General features: G+C 45.5%; 1 protein-coding gene across 2 annotated transcripts in view; it reads left to right on the forward strand.

The window, feature by feature from the left end:
• The window catches only part of LOC139418235 (dehydrogenase/reductase SDR family member 11-like), a 42,114-nt gene that overhangs the window by 26,607 nt on the left and 1,444 nt on the right, over nt 1-14,063 (forward strand). The window contains exons 2-6 of one of the 2 annotated variants that reach the window (XM_071167528.1): nt 11,844-12,053; nt 12,854-12,948; nt 13,169-13,298; nt 13,601-13,693; nt 13,955-14,020. In XM_071167528.1, the coding sequence (XP_071023629.1) occupies nt 11,844-12,053; nt 12,854-12,948; nt 13,169-13,298; nt 13,601-13,693; nt 13,955-14,020 (594 nt within the window). The remainder of the gene's footprint in view (nt 1-11,843; nt 12,054-12,853; nt 12,949-13,168; nt 13,299-13,600; nt 13,694-13,954; nt 14,021-14,063) is intronic. The other variant, XM_071167529.1, reaches the window with a different exon arrangement.

Genomic DNA, 14,063 nt, shown 5'->3' on the forward strand with positions numbered 1-14,063 from the left:
TATATAATGGAAGGTTTTTGGATTGAGTAAACAACAGTAATTGTGTGATGGTAGGGCTGTATTCCAACAAAAACAACTACAAGTGTTCTTACTTCAGTTCCTCTATTGCAAAGCTAGGAGAGCTCAAAAAACACCTTATAGTTGAAGGCTCTTTTCTTGAGTCATAAAGTGCATTGAAATTACTGAAGAACTGTGCCGTTTGGAGTAGAGGTCGACCGATTATGATTTTTCAACGCCGATACCGATTATTGGAGGATCAAAAAAGCCAATGCCGATTATTCGGCCGATTTAAATAATAAAATAAAAAAGGTGTGTTTGTAATAATGACAATTACAACAATACTGAATGAATACTTATTTTAACTTAATATAATACATCAATAAAATCAATTTAGCCTCAAGTAAATAATGAAACAATTTGGTTTAAATAATGCAAAAACAAAGTGTTGGAGAAGGTAAAAGTGCAATATGTGCTATGTAAGAAAGCTAAAGTTTCAGTTCCTTGCTCAGAACATGAGAACATATGAAAGCTGGTGGTTCCTTTTAACATGAGTCTTCAATATTCCCAGGTAAGAAGTTTTAGGTTGTAGTTATTATAGGACTATTTCCCTCTATACCATTTGTATTTCATTAACCTTTGACTATTGGATGTTCTTATAGGCACTTTAGTATTGCCAGTGTAACAGTATAGCTTCTGTCCCTCTCCTCGCTCCTCCCTGGGCTCGAACCAGCAACACAATGACAACAGCCACCATCGAAGCAGCATTACCCATACAGAGCAAGGGAAACAACCACCCCAAGGCTCAGAGCGAGTGACGTTTGAAACGCTATTAGTGCGCGCTAACTAGCTAGCCATTTCACTTCGGTTACACCAGCCTCATCTCGGGAGTTGATAGGCTTGAAGTCATAAACAGTGCAATGCTTGACGCACAACGTAGAGCTGCTGGCAAAACGCACGAAAGTACTGTTTGAATGAATGTTTACGCGCATGCTTCTGCCTACCACCGCTCAGTCAGATACGTAGATACTTGTATGCTTGTATCCTCAGTCAGATTATGTGCAACGCAGGACATGCTAGATAATATCTAGTAATATCATCAACCATGTGTAGAGTGATTATGATTGATTATTTTTTATAAGATAAGTTTAATGCTAGCTAGAAACTTACCGGGGCTTACTGCATTCGCGTAACAGGCAGTTTCCTTGTGGAGTGCAACGAGAGAGAGGCACATCGTTATTGCGTTGGACTAGTTAACTGTAAGGTTGCAAGATCCCCCGGGCTGACAAGGTGAAAATCTGTCGTTCTGCCCCTGAACAAGGCAGTTAACCCACCGTTCCTAGGCCGTCATTGAAAATAAGAATGTGTTCTTAACTGACTTGCCTAGTTAAATAAATGTATAAAAATATCTATATATATATATATACACACTTTTTTTTTTTTTTTTTTTTTTTTTTTTTTTAAAATCGGCAAATCGGCGCCCAAAAATCCGATTTCCAATTGTTATGAAAACTTTAAATCGGCCCTAATTAATCGGCCATTCCGATTAATCGGTCGACCTCTAGTTTGGAGAGGTGTTTGGCCACTTGGAGACACCAGTTAGACCTCTCACACAAACCCTTGTAATCAGTTTCCTATCTTGCACCTACACCAATATGACAATGATTATGTCACCGCTGTCGGAAGGAGCGGACCAAGGTGCAGCGTTGTGAGCGTACATTTCCTTTATTAATCCAAATGATTCCAAACAAAACAATAAGCACTACAAAAACAAACTGTGAAGCTCACAAGCAAAGTGCTCTAAACAAAGTCAACCTCCCACCAACACGTGGGAAAAAGGGTACCTAAGTATGGTTCCCAATCAGAGACAACGATAGACAGCTGTCCCTGATTGAGAACCATACCCGGTCAAACACAAAGAAATAGAAAACATAGAATTCCCACCAACTCACGCTGTAGGGGAGGGTCTGGGTGGGCATCTATCCCTCCACCAAAGGTGCGGACTCCGGCCGCAAAACCTCAACCTATAGGGGAGGGTCTGGGTGGGCATCTATCCGCGGTGGCGGCTCTGGTGCGGGACGTCGTCCGCACCCCGGACAGGAGGGAGACTCTGGCAGCTCCGGACAGGAGGGAGACTCTGGCAGCTCCGGACAGGAGGGAGACTCTGGCAGCGCCGGACAGGAGGGAGACTCTGGCAGCGCCGGACAGGAGGGAGACTCTGGCAGCGCCGGACAGGAGGGAGACTCTGGCAGCGCCGGACAGGAGGGAGACTCTGGCAGCGCCGGACAGGAGGGAGACTCTGGCAGCGCCGGACAGGAGGGAGACTCTGGCAGCGCCGGACAGGAGGGAGACTCTGGCAGCGCCGGACAGGAGGGAGACTCTGGCAGCTCCGGACAGGAGGGAGACTCTGGCAGCTCCGGACAGGAGGGAGACTCTGGCAGCTCCGGACAGGAGGGAGACTCTGGCAGCTCCGGACAGGAGGGAGACTCTGGCAGCTCCGGGCTGGGGAGACACACAGGAGACCTGGCTCTGGGAACAAGCACAGGACTCACCAGGCTGGGGAGACATCCAGGAGGCCTCTTCCTTGGCCGAGGCACCGGATACACTGGGCTGTGGAGGCGCACTGGCGGTCTCGAGCGCAGAGCTGGCCCCACCCGTTCTGGCTGGATGCCAGCTTCCACCCGGCAAATGTGGGACGCTGGCACCGAGCACACCGGCCTGTGAATGCTCCGCCTCGACACCGTGAGCATCACCCCATAGCACGGGGCCTGACCAGTCCCATGCTCGCCACGCTAAGCACGAGGAGTTGACTCAGGTCTACTACCTGACTCTACCACACTCCCTGTGTGCCCGCCAAATAATTTTTGGGGCTGCCTCTCACGCTTCCTTGCCAGCCGTTTTCGTGTCACCAACTCCATTCTCCTGTATCCCTCCTCGCACTGTTCTAGAGAATCCCAGGCGGGCTCCGGCACTCTCCCTGGGTCGACCGACCACCTCTCTATCTCCTCCCAGGTTGTCTCATACTCCAGATAGCGCTGCTCACCTGTCCAGGAGTCCCTTTCACCACGCTGCTTGGTCCTTTGGTGGTGGGAGGTTCTGTCACGATCCTCTTCCTGTGAATGACTGGACCAAGGTGCAGCGTGAGACGTGTTCATGATATTTTATTAAAATCAGAACATTAGGACAAAAAATAACAAAGAGGAAAACGAACAGTTCTGTAAGAAAACTAACAATACAGAAAACAACTACCCACAAAACCCATGTGGGCAAGAGCTACCTAAGTATGGTTCCCAATCAGAGACAACGATAGACAGCTATCCCTGATTGAGAACCATACCCGGCCAAACACAAAGAAATAGAACATAGAACACAAAACATAGAATGCCCACCCCAACTCACGCCCTGACCAAACCAAAATAGAGACATAAAAAGGATCTCTAAGGTCAGGGCGCGACAGATTATTATGTTACTGAATGTATCCAGAGTATTATTAGATTTTGTTATTGATTAATGCTGAGAAAAGTACAGTAAAAGTAAAATGCACAAATGACTCAGTCTTGTGTCAGGTGAACTGCGTGTCCTCACCTTGGTCTGATAGTTTCCCCATAATATGCAAACTGTTTTCTATCAATTTCTACCATGGCCATGTATATGCTTTCTATAGTTCTTCTGAGAGAGAGGGAGAGGCTCAGAGTACCATGCAGTCCTTGGCATCATCTCTGCCTGCCAGTGCTGCTACTGCCACCAACCCCCCTTCTCCCTCAACACACACACTCCTCCCCCATCCCTCCCCTCTCTGTCTGTACTGAGAGCAGTCCAGACAGGGACATCATGTGATGGGTGCAGTTGTGCCAGGTAAAGGGATCTGTGTCCAGTTGCATCAGACAGACAGAACCACCCTCCTAGAGGCCTGCAGGGAGGGAGGCTGACCTGTTTCTGCTGGTTGGGCCTGGAGCAGGTCAGGGAGGCAGGGACTGTGGCTCTCCATAGCTTGATCTTTAGTGGAGGAGTAAGGTTCATAAGGGTCAAGGGTCACTGTAGTCATCATGGTTAGTAAGGGTCATAAACGTATTGCTTATTTCCTTAAACCAGACACTGTCTAGACAAACACATGGCCCAAAAGGAAACATGTATAATACCTGCAATTTGTCAATAACACTTTTGAGATTACAGATGTTTGGCATTAAGGTGTTCCTACACTCTTCAGAGAAGTCTAGATTAAATGTTTGTTATGGTGTGCTGCAGCTGACTAGCCTGAGTTTGCCATGATCATCTTCCTTTTATGCAATACAGGGATTAATTTTATGGTTGTGCCTCCTTTCAGATAATGTATGGGTGAATGGGTAGGGAAATGTTTCTTTACAGCTGTGTTACGAATCTCTTTTGGCCCGACAGTCTAGGGGGGAATGGTAGTGAGACCCGTAACATAACTCATGTAAATTATAATAGTGACAAAGTAAAAGTAAACGAAATAACCACGACAACCGAAATAATACCGTCAAACTCAGGGTTTATTATAAACACACGGTAATGGGGGGGGGAGCAGGAAAAAGGGCTGAGCTGGACCCAAGGAAAGAAACAAATATGCAAAAACACCCCTAAGCTAGGCTAGCCTATTTCAACAACAGCTAACTAACTAACCAAAAATACAGTGGGTGGTCCGCCCAGTTCTAACTAGTGTGTTTTAACAAAGTTTACCTACGGGTAGTGTATGCCCACGGGCGACTTGTCTTGGGTTCCCCTTTTTCCCACCAGCAAACACCATAAACAAAAACAATACTCACAGGAGATGACAAAGTGATTTGGAGGTGCTCAAACAAAAGAAGAGGTTAATTATTACACAAAGAGCGAAATCTACATACATGGCATCTACAAAGAGATTGTGCTACTGAAATCTATCAAGAGCAGAGATCTACCAACATGTCATTTACAAAGATTGAGCTCTCCTGAAATCTATAAAGAACAGCTATCTACCAACATGGCATTACAAAGATTGAGCTCCTGAACAAACAAATGATGGGGTTTTTAAACCATGGGGAAGGAACTGTGATAGGGTAGGAAACAGGAGGAGGTGTGTCTTCTGATTGATGGGTTGATTGTTGACTGATTGGGGAGTGATGATTTTCACCTGTGAGGGGAGAAGGAGAGAAAAGAAACACACACAGGATACACACAGACACAGGATACACACAGACACAGGATACCTGTATCCGTAACACTCCCACCCTTAAAAGAGCAACCCTAGGGGGATTGCGACTACAGTATTTAAATGAACACTCACAACAAATCAACAACCTTGCAAAACATACTGAAATCATCTTCACACACGAGACAAAGCATCTGCCAACACATTATCTGAACCCTTTTTGTGGCGGATCTCCAAATTATAATTTTGTACAATCAGCGCCCAACGCATAAGGCGCTGGTTCTGGTTGTACATTCGGTGGAGAAAAACTAAGGGGTTATGGTCAGTATACACAATCACTGGTAGGGCACTGGAACCAATGTATACTTCGAAGTATTGCAGAGCCAACAACAAAGCAAGAGCTTCTTGTTCTATTGTCGCATAGTTTGTTTGACATTTATTAAATTTACGTGAAAAATAACAAACGGGATGATCTACTCCACTCTTGTCCTGCTGCAGTAGAACAGCACCAGCACCTCTGGCACTAGCATCTACCTCAAGCTTGAACGGTTGTTCAAAATCCGGAGCAGCAAGTACAGGGGTACTACATAATAGTGCTTTCGCTGATTCAAAAGCTCTCTTACAATCAGGGGACAACACAAATGGTCTTGCCGGACTGAGCAAATCAGTCAATGGAGCAACTACCACAGAGAAATTTTTACAGAAGCTACGGTAATAGCCAACCATCCCTAAAAAGCGGCGTAGCTCTCGTCTAGTGGTAGGTGCAGGGAATGCAGTTATAGCCAAGACCTTGGCATCAACAGGGCGCACCTGTCCATGGCCAACCTCTTTACCGAGATAGGTAACAGTAGCCTTCCCAAACTCGCACTTTGCTAAGTTCAGGGTTAGAGAAGCAGCTGCCAACCGTTCACATACTACCCTTAGCAAGTCAACATGATCTGACCACGTAGACAAATAAATCACTAGGTCATCAAGGTATGCACTACAATTAGGAACGCCAGCTAATACAGAGTTAACCAGTCGTTGGAAAGTGGCTGGTGCATTTCGCATCCCAAAAGCCATGACTGAGTACTGAAGGAAGTTGTCTGGGGTCACAAAGGCAGAAATCTCAGAAGCACGTGAAGTTAACGGAACCTGCCAGTAACCTTTTAAGAGGTCCAACTTGGTCACATACTTAGCAGCACCAATAGTGTCGATACAGTCGTCCAGTCTGGGTAACGGGAACGAATCTGGCATTGTGACAGAATTTACCTTTCGATAATCCGTACATAACCTGGACGTACCATCAGGTTTAGGAACCAGAATGCAAGGAGAACTCCAAGGGCTTGAACTTGGCTTAGCCAGGTCATTCTCCAACAAATATCTCACCTCATCCCTCATTATCTTCCTCTTGGAAGCGTTGATACGATATGGGTGTTGCTTGATAGGTGTAGCATTTCCAACATTAATGTCATGTTCCAACACATTTGTGCGAGTAGGAACGTCATTAAAGAGACATGGAAAACTGTGTAGTAGCCTCACAATATCATTAGCCTGTCCATCCGTTAAATGAACCAGACCTGACTGGATAGACAGCAGCATTTCTGAGTTGGGCAATCTAACACACTGCTGTTGAGTATTGCGCAACTCCAAGCCATCAACATCATCAATATGACAGTCCGCTATCATCGCAGTAGTAGCAGAGGAGACAGCAGTACCTTCCTCTGTTTTTGAACTATCTAACTGTGTGATGGGTCGGGTGTGGTATGCTTTCAACATGTTAATGTGACACACACGAGATCGGCGTTTTCTATCAGGAGTTTGAAGCACATAGTCAGTTTCACTTATTTTCTTTTCAATTAAATAAGGACCAGAGAAACGAGCTGACAGTGAAGATCCTGGAACAGGTAATAACACCAGTACTTGGTCACCTGGCTGTAGTGGACGAGAAACAGCCTCTTTATCATAGTGTCTTTTCATGCTCCTCTGTGAGGAAGACAGAGCTTCCTTTGCAAGAGCACAAGCTTGGTGTAGGCGCTCACGAAAGCGACTAACATAGTCCAACACATTCTCATCTCTGGTACACAACTCTTGGGACAAGAACTGTTCTTTAAGGACTTTCATTGGTCCTCTTACTGTGTGACCAAACACTAGTTCAGCCGGGCTGAAACCTAGGGACTCCTGCACAGTTTCACGAGCCGCAAACAAAACTAGAGGAACTCCCTCATCCCAATCTTTCTCAGATTCCAAACAATATTTACGTAGCATAGACTTCAGTGTCTGATGCCATCTTTCAAGCGCACCCTGAGACTCTGGGTGATAGGCGCTTGATACACGGTGCGTAATTGATAAGGATTTCAACACCTGCTTGAAGAGCTTGGATAGGAAATTGGTACCTTGATCGCTTTGTACCACCTTAGGTAACCCGAATGTCGTGAAGAATTTTATTAAGGCTTTACTCACTATCGGAGCTGTAATCCTTCTCAGAGGAATAGCCTCGGGGTATCTTGTAGCCATACACATTATCGTTAACAAAAACTGGTTACCCGATTTTGTCTTCGGTAACGGTCCGACACAATCAACCACCACATGCTCAAATGGTTCACCTATGACAGGTATAGGACAAAGAGGAGCAGGAGGAATAACCTGATTTGGTTTTCCTGTTATCTGACAGGTGTGGCATGTCCGACAGAACTGAGCCACATCTTGTTTTAAACCTGGCCAAAAGAAATGTCGAAGGATCCGATCATACGTCTTTGTAATTCCTAAATGACCAGACCACTGGTGATCATGAGCAAGGGATAACACATTTTGTCGAAAGGCTGTAGGAATCACTATTTGGTAAACAGCATTCCAATCTCCACCCGCGTCAACATGGGATTTCCATTTACGCATGAGGAGATTACCATCAATGAAGTAAGCCACATTCTTCTTCTTCACCTCTTCTAACGAGACAACACTAGAAAAACATTTAGCAAGCTTGTTGTCAACCTTTTGGTTAGCAATCAGCTGCTCACGAGTGACTGGTAATTGTATTGCATCAGCAATAACTTCAACGTACTTTGATTCTTTCCTGGGCTGTTTGTCAGAGGTGATCAGCTTCTCAGAGGTTTCACACAATCCATCCTCTTGATCATCCTCTTTGAACAGAACAGTGTTCGACAAATCTATCACGTCACCCTCTTGTAGTGCCTGAGCACGAGTGACAGCACAAGCGGGGAACACATGTGGATAACTCTGTGCCAACTCATTCGAGAGAGAGTGGTCACTTTTATCCAATACTTCCAATACGGGTACTACCTTTCCTCCGGCAATATCGTTACCCATTATAAAGGTCACACCTTTCACTGGCAACTTAGGACGTACCCCCACTCTGAATATTCCACTGATTAACTCAGAGTGTACTTTCACAAAGTGCAACGGCACTGGGACAAAACCCATTTCAATACCCTGCACTAACACACTGGAACCACAGTATGTATCGTCAGATAAGGGCAACACATCAGACAATATAAACGACTGCGCCGCACCAGTATCTCTAAGGATTTTAACCGGACGCTGAGACGCTTCGTCATTCTCTAGGGACACAAACCCCTCGAAAATGAATGGTTCATAACTGCGGTCGGGGACTGGGTCTTTCAAACTACAGTTACCCTGAGGCACCTGTTTTGTTGCAGACCTCACAACCGTACGAATTAGACCAACACCTGTTGGCGGCTTGGCACGAAGAGGCATCCCTTGTTTGCGTTTAAGCAGGAAGCAATCATTAATCATATGTCCCACTTTATGACAATAGAAACAGGAACGCTCATTCTTCTGGCGTGCTTGATATACTACTGCGGGCCGACTAGGGCTAAAGGTAGGAACCTCAGTGGTTCTACTCTCAGTTTGAGCCGAAAACACACTCTTGTGCGTCAACACAAACTCGTCTGCCAACACAGACGCTTCTGCCAGGGAGGATACTTTCTGTTCGTTTAGGTAAACTACAATGCGTTCGGGTAAGCAATTTTTAAACTCTTCCAACAAGATTAACTCCCGGAGAGAGTTGAAATCAGTTACCTTACTAGCAGCATGCCATTTATCAAACAGATTTCCCTTGTCTCTAGCAAATTCCACATAAGTCTTACTAGAAGACTTTCTATGAGACCTAAATCTCTGTCGGTATGCCTCAGGCACAAGCTCATAGGCACGAAGAACAGTAGCTTTGACCACTTCATAATTCAAACTGTCCTCCAGAGGTAGCGCTGACAAAACCTCTTGGGCTTTACCAGTTAATTTACACTGAAGTAATAGGCACCATACCTCTTCAGGCCACTTCAATGCTACGGCTATACGCTCAAATACACAAAAATAGGAGTCAACCTCCGACTCTCTGAACAAAGGTACTAAGGCAATCTGCCTACTAATGTCAAACGTGTTTGAGGACACAGCAGGTGAGGACGGCTCACTAACAGTGACAGCAGGAACGAAGGCTAGCCTCGCTGTCTCTGCCTCCAGTTCCATCTGGCGCATTTTAAACGTCATCTGCCGCTGTTCTCTTTCTGCCTCAATTTTACACATCATCTGCCGTTGTTCTCGTTCTTTTTCTGCCTCAATTTTACACATCTCCAAATCTAAATGCCGCTGTTCTTTTTCTGCCTCAATTTTACCCATCTCCAAATCTAAATGCCGCTGTTCTCTTTCTTTTTCTGCCTCAATTTTACACATCTCCAACTGGAGAGTCTCTCGCCTAATTTGGGCTCTCTCTTCCACCTCTAGTTGGAACTGTGCTAAACGGACATCCCTTCTGGCATCACCGTTTGATAGTGGGGAGAGTGGATCAAAATGGGACAATGTGGCTGGTGTTTTAGCCTCACCCTCATTATCAGATACCAATGGGCTTATAGGAGCAGTTACATCCCCTACAGGGTTAGTAGACTCAGGCAGCGGTAACACAAGCACCTGCTCTTCCAACAATACATTTAACACTAGCTGTTTAACCTCCGCCTTAACTACACTCTGCGGAATCGATATTGAGTAATGGTCAGCCAAGGTCATTAAATCAACTCTACGACATTTATCAAAAACCTCCCACGAAGGATTATCCAAAAAGGACTTCAAATCAAAAGTAGCCATCTTACACTACTTCACAAGAGCCAACGAAAATAGCAAACACTAATGCTACTTCAGCTATGACGCTCAACACTGAACTATACCACTACAACAATCTACATGAGCGGCATGGGTGTCAGTAAAGACAGATCCCGGATGAGCCCCCACTTATGTTACGAATCTCTTTTGGCCCGACAGTCTAGGGGGGAATGGTAGTGAGACCCGTAACATAACTCATGTAAATTATAATAGTGACAAAGTAAAAGTAAACGAAATAACCACGACAACCGAAATAATACCGTCAAACTCAGGGTTTATTATAAACACACGGTAATGGGGGGGGGGGGCAGGGAAAAGGGCTGAGCTGGACCCAAGGAAAGAAACAAATATGCAAAAACACCCCTAAGCTAGGCTAGCCTATTTCAACAACAGCTAACTAACTAACCAAAAATACAGTGGGTGGTCCGCCCAGTTCTAACTAGTGTGTTTTAACAAAGTTTACCTACGGGTAGTGTATGCCCACGGGCGACTTGTCTTGGGTTCCCCTTTTTCCCACCAGCAAACACCATAAACAAAAACAATACTCACAGGAGATGACAAAGTGATTTGGAGGTGCTCAAACAAAAGAAGAGGTTAATTATTACACAAAGAGCGAAATCTACATACATGGCATCTACAAAGAGATTGTGCTACTGAAATCTATCAAGAGCAGAGATCTACCAACATGTCATTTACAAAGATTGAGCTCTCCTGAAATCTATAAAGAACAGCTATCTACCAACATGGCATTACAAAGATTGAGCTCCTGAACAAACAAATGATGGGGTTTTTAAACCATGGGGAAGGAACTGTGATAGGGTAGGAAACAGGAGGAGGTGTGTCTTCTGATTGATGGGTTGATTGTTGACTGATTGGGGAGTGATGATTTTCACCTGTGAGGGGAGAAGGAGAGAAAAGAAACACACACAGGATACACACAGACACAGGATACACACAGACACAGGATACCTGTATCCGTAACAAGCTGAAATCAGTGTGACTGACCAAATTCATTAAGCATATTTCATTACTAATAATTTTGAATGCTGAAAGCACAACATGCAAAGTTTTAATCTGGAGTATTTTAAATTCTCATGTCAAGGGCCTCCCGAGTGACGCAGCAGTGTAAGAGGTGTCAGTACAGACCCGGGTTCGATCCCAGGCTGTGTCACAACTGGCCGTGACCGGGGCGGCACACAATTGGCTCAGTGTCGTCCGGGTCAGGGGAGAGTTTGGCCAGGGGGGCTTTACTTGGCTCATCGCGCTCTAGCTACTCCTTGTGGTGGGCTGGGCGCCTGTAGGCTGACTTCAGTCGGCAGTTGAATAGTGTTTCCTCTGACACATTGGTGCAGCTGGCTTCCGGGTTAAGCGGGTGGGTGTTAAGATGCGCGGTTTGGCGGGTCATGTTTCGGAGTTCGCATGACTCGACCTTTGCCTCTCCCGAGCCCGTTGGGGAGTTGCAGCGATGAGACAAGATCGTAATTGGATATTCCGAAATTGGGGAGATAAAGAGGGCAAAAAAAAAATTGCATGACATGTGTTTACCTGATTTGTGACCGAGGTCTTGTCCCTATCTGTGTTGTGTTTGTAGAAGCTGGCAGCAGAGTGCCAGAGTGCGGGCTACAACGGTACGCTGATCCCCTATAAGTGTGACCTGTCCTGTGAGGAGGACATCCTGTCCATGTTCTCTGCCATCAAGACGCTGCACCAGGGGGTGGACGTGTGTATCAACAATGCAGGCCTGGCCCACAATGAACCCCTGCTCAGTGGCAAGACAGACAGCTGGAGGAACATGATCGACGTGAGTGGACAACACACACACTGTACACATGGGTTTACACACATACACGCTTTAATGAGCAGAAATATAAAAAAGGAAGAGAATAACTAGCTAAGCAAGGGAAATACTGGTTGTTGTAGTAGTGGTGGTGGTGTGAAGCATAGTTCAGGGGGTTCAATGAACCCACATAACCACACACACTACCCCTCACAAGAAGTCGTTCCATTGGTTATGAGAGTAGACCTGGCAGTGGTACTACAAAAAGGTCCACTTGTGGAAGAAGGCAGGTGTTATTTCCCTCTATCTATTATGCTGGGACTTTTCTTTACACTGTGATTCATGGAGCTCTTGACCATTCCACCCAAGACCCCATCTGTTGCCATGGCAGCCAAGATGAATGTGTATGGCGTGTATATTTTTAGATGGTGTAATCTGTATTCTGACCTTGTTCTGCTGTGGCAACCCCCCAATGCAACCTTAGCTACGCCACTGTGGCTTTAACCTGCCCTGCCTGGAATCACTCTCAAAGTCACTGTGACACGGTCATATGATGAATGAGACAAGTCAGGTGACACAATTTGACACAGTGACACACAATGACACTCTCTACCTGTGTGACCAGCCAGTAACCAACCAGTATGTTGTCTGGGGTCATTTTTGGTCTGTTGTCATTTTTTAGGAAGTAATTTCACAAGGGGCCTTAGCACTGTTGAGAACTATAACTGTATTCTCATTCACCTAGACAGACTGTCTAAAACAAGTATTTTTGTGTGTGAAGGCAGATGCAGGTGCTTGTTTTTGACAGAAGCTCCCCCTTATAGGTGAATGTCCTGGCCTTGTCTATTTGTACACGTGAGGCCTACCAGTCAATGAAAGAGCGGAATGTGGACGATGGCCACATCATCAATATTAACAGGTAGACTACAGCTTCTTTACAGCCCATTAAATGCCTGTTATGAAATACTAAATGATGAAATACTCTCTCAGGAGATACAGTGAAGAAGGCCTACAATTTCACTCTTGGTTTTAGACAGAAGATTCAGAGGGAAACAAGATGGGGATGTAGCACAATCGTATACATGCCATTATTTCACTCTCTTTTACTACCCCCCGCCCTCCCTTCTTCCCTGCTATAGTATGGGGGGACATAGAATGGTACCTAGTGCAGATGAACATTTCTACTGTGCCACAAAATATGCTGTGACTGCTCTAACCGAGGGGCTGCGGCAAGAGCTACGGGAAGCAAAGACCCACATCAGAGCCACGGTTAGCAGGGCAACATTACCTTGTCACAGTTTTTCATATGAATCTGACAAATGGCTTATACAATTATTAGATAGAAAGATGATTGTTGAGTATGTGCGTGTATTTGTCCGTGTATGTATAACCATGTCTGTGTGAGTGTGTGTGTGTGTGTGTGTGTGTGTGTGTGTGTGTGTGTGTGTGTGTGTGTGTGTGTGTGTGTGTGTGTGTGTGTGTGTGTGTGTGTGTGTGTGTGTGTGTGTGTGTGTGTGTGTGTGTGTATAAACATCAACAACGAGCATGGATTGAGGCTTTCTCTTCCATAGTGTATATCCCCTGGAATAGTGGAGACTGAGTTTGCCTTCCGGCACCACAACAGCGATCCAGAGAAAGCAGCTGCTGTGTATGAGAGTATAAAAGTAAGGCAGCTAGACTTTGTGCGAGTCCGTGTGTTGGTGGCACCTTAAATTGGGAAGGACGGGCTTATGGTAATGGCCTGAGCGGAATCAGGGGAATGGTATCAAATACATGGTTTTGATGCCATTGCATTTGGTTCGTTCCAGCCATTATAATGAGCCATCCTCCCCTCAGCAGCCTCCTGTGGTGGATGGGCCTACGGCTTCTCTCAATACAAATACTTTAACAAACTGTATTACTAATTGGCCTTTTTTCCTCTGCAGTGTTTGAAAGCACAAGACATAGCCAGTGCAGTCACATACATTCTGGGCGCCCCGCCTCATGTCCAGGTAAAGTAGTGCTCTGTCTATCTGTTGCTTCTGTCAACATTTG

Source organism: Oncorhynchus clarkii, chromosome 10 (assembly GCF_045791955.1).
Source record: "Oncorhynchus clarkii lewisi isolate Uvic-CL-2024 chromosome 10, UVic_Ocla_1.0, whole genome shotgun sequence".
In the NCBI taxonomy this organism is placed as follows: Eukaryota; Metazoa; Chordata; class Actinopteri; order Salmoniformes; family Salmonidae; genus Oncorhynchus; species Oncorhynchus clarkii.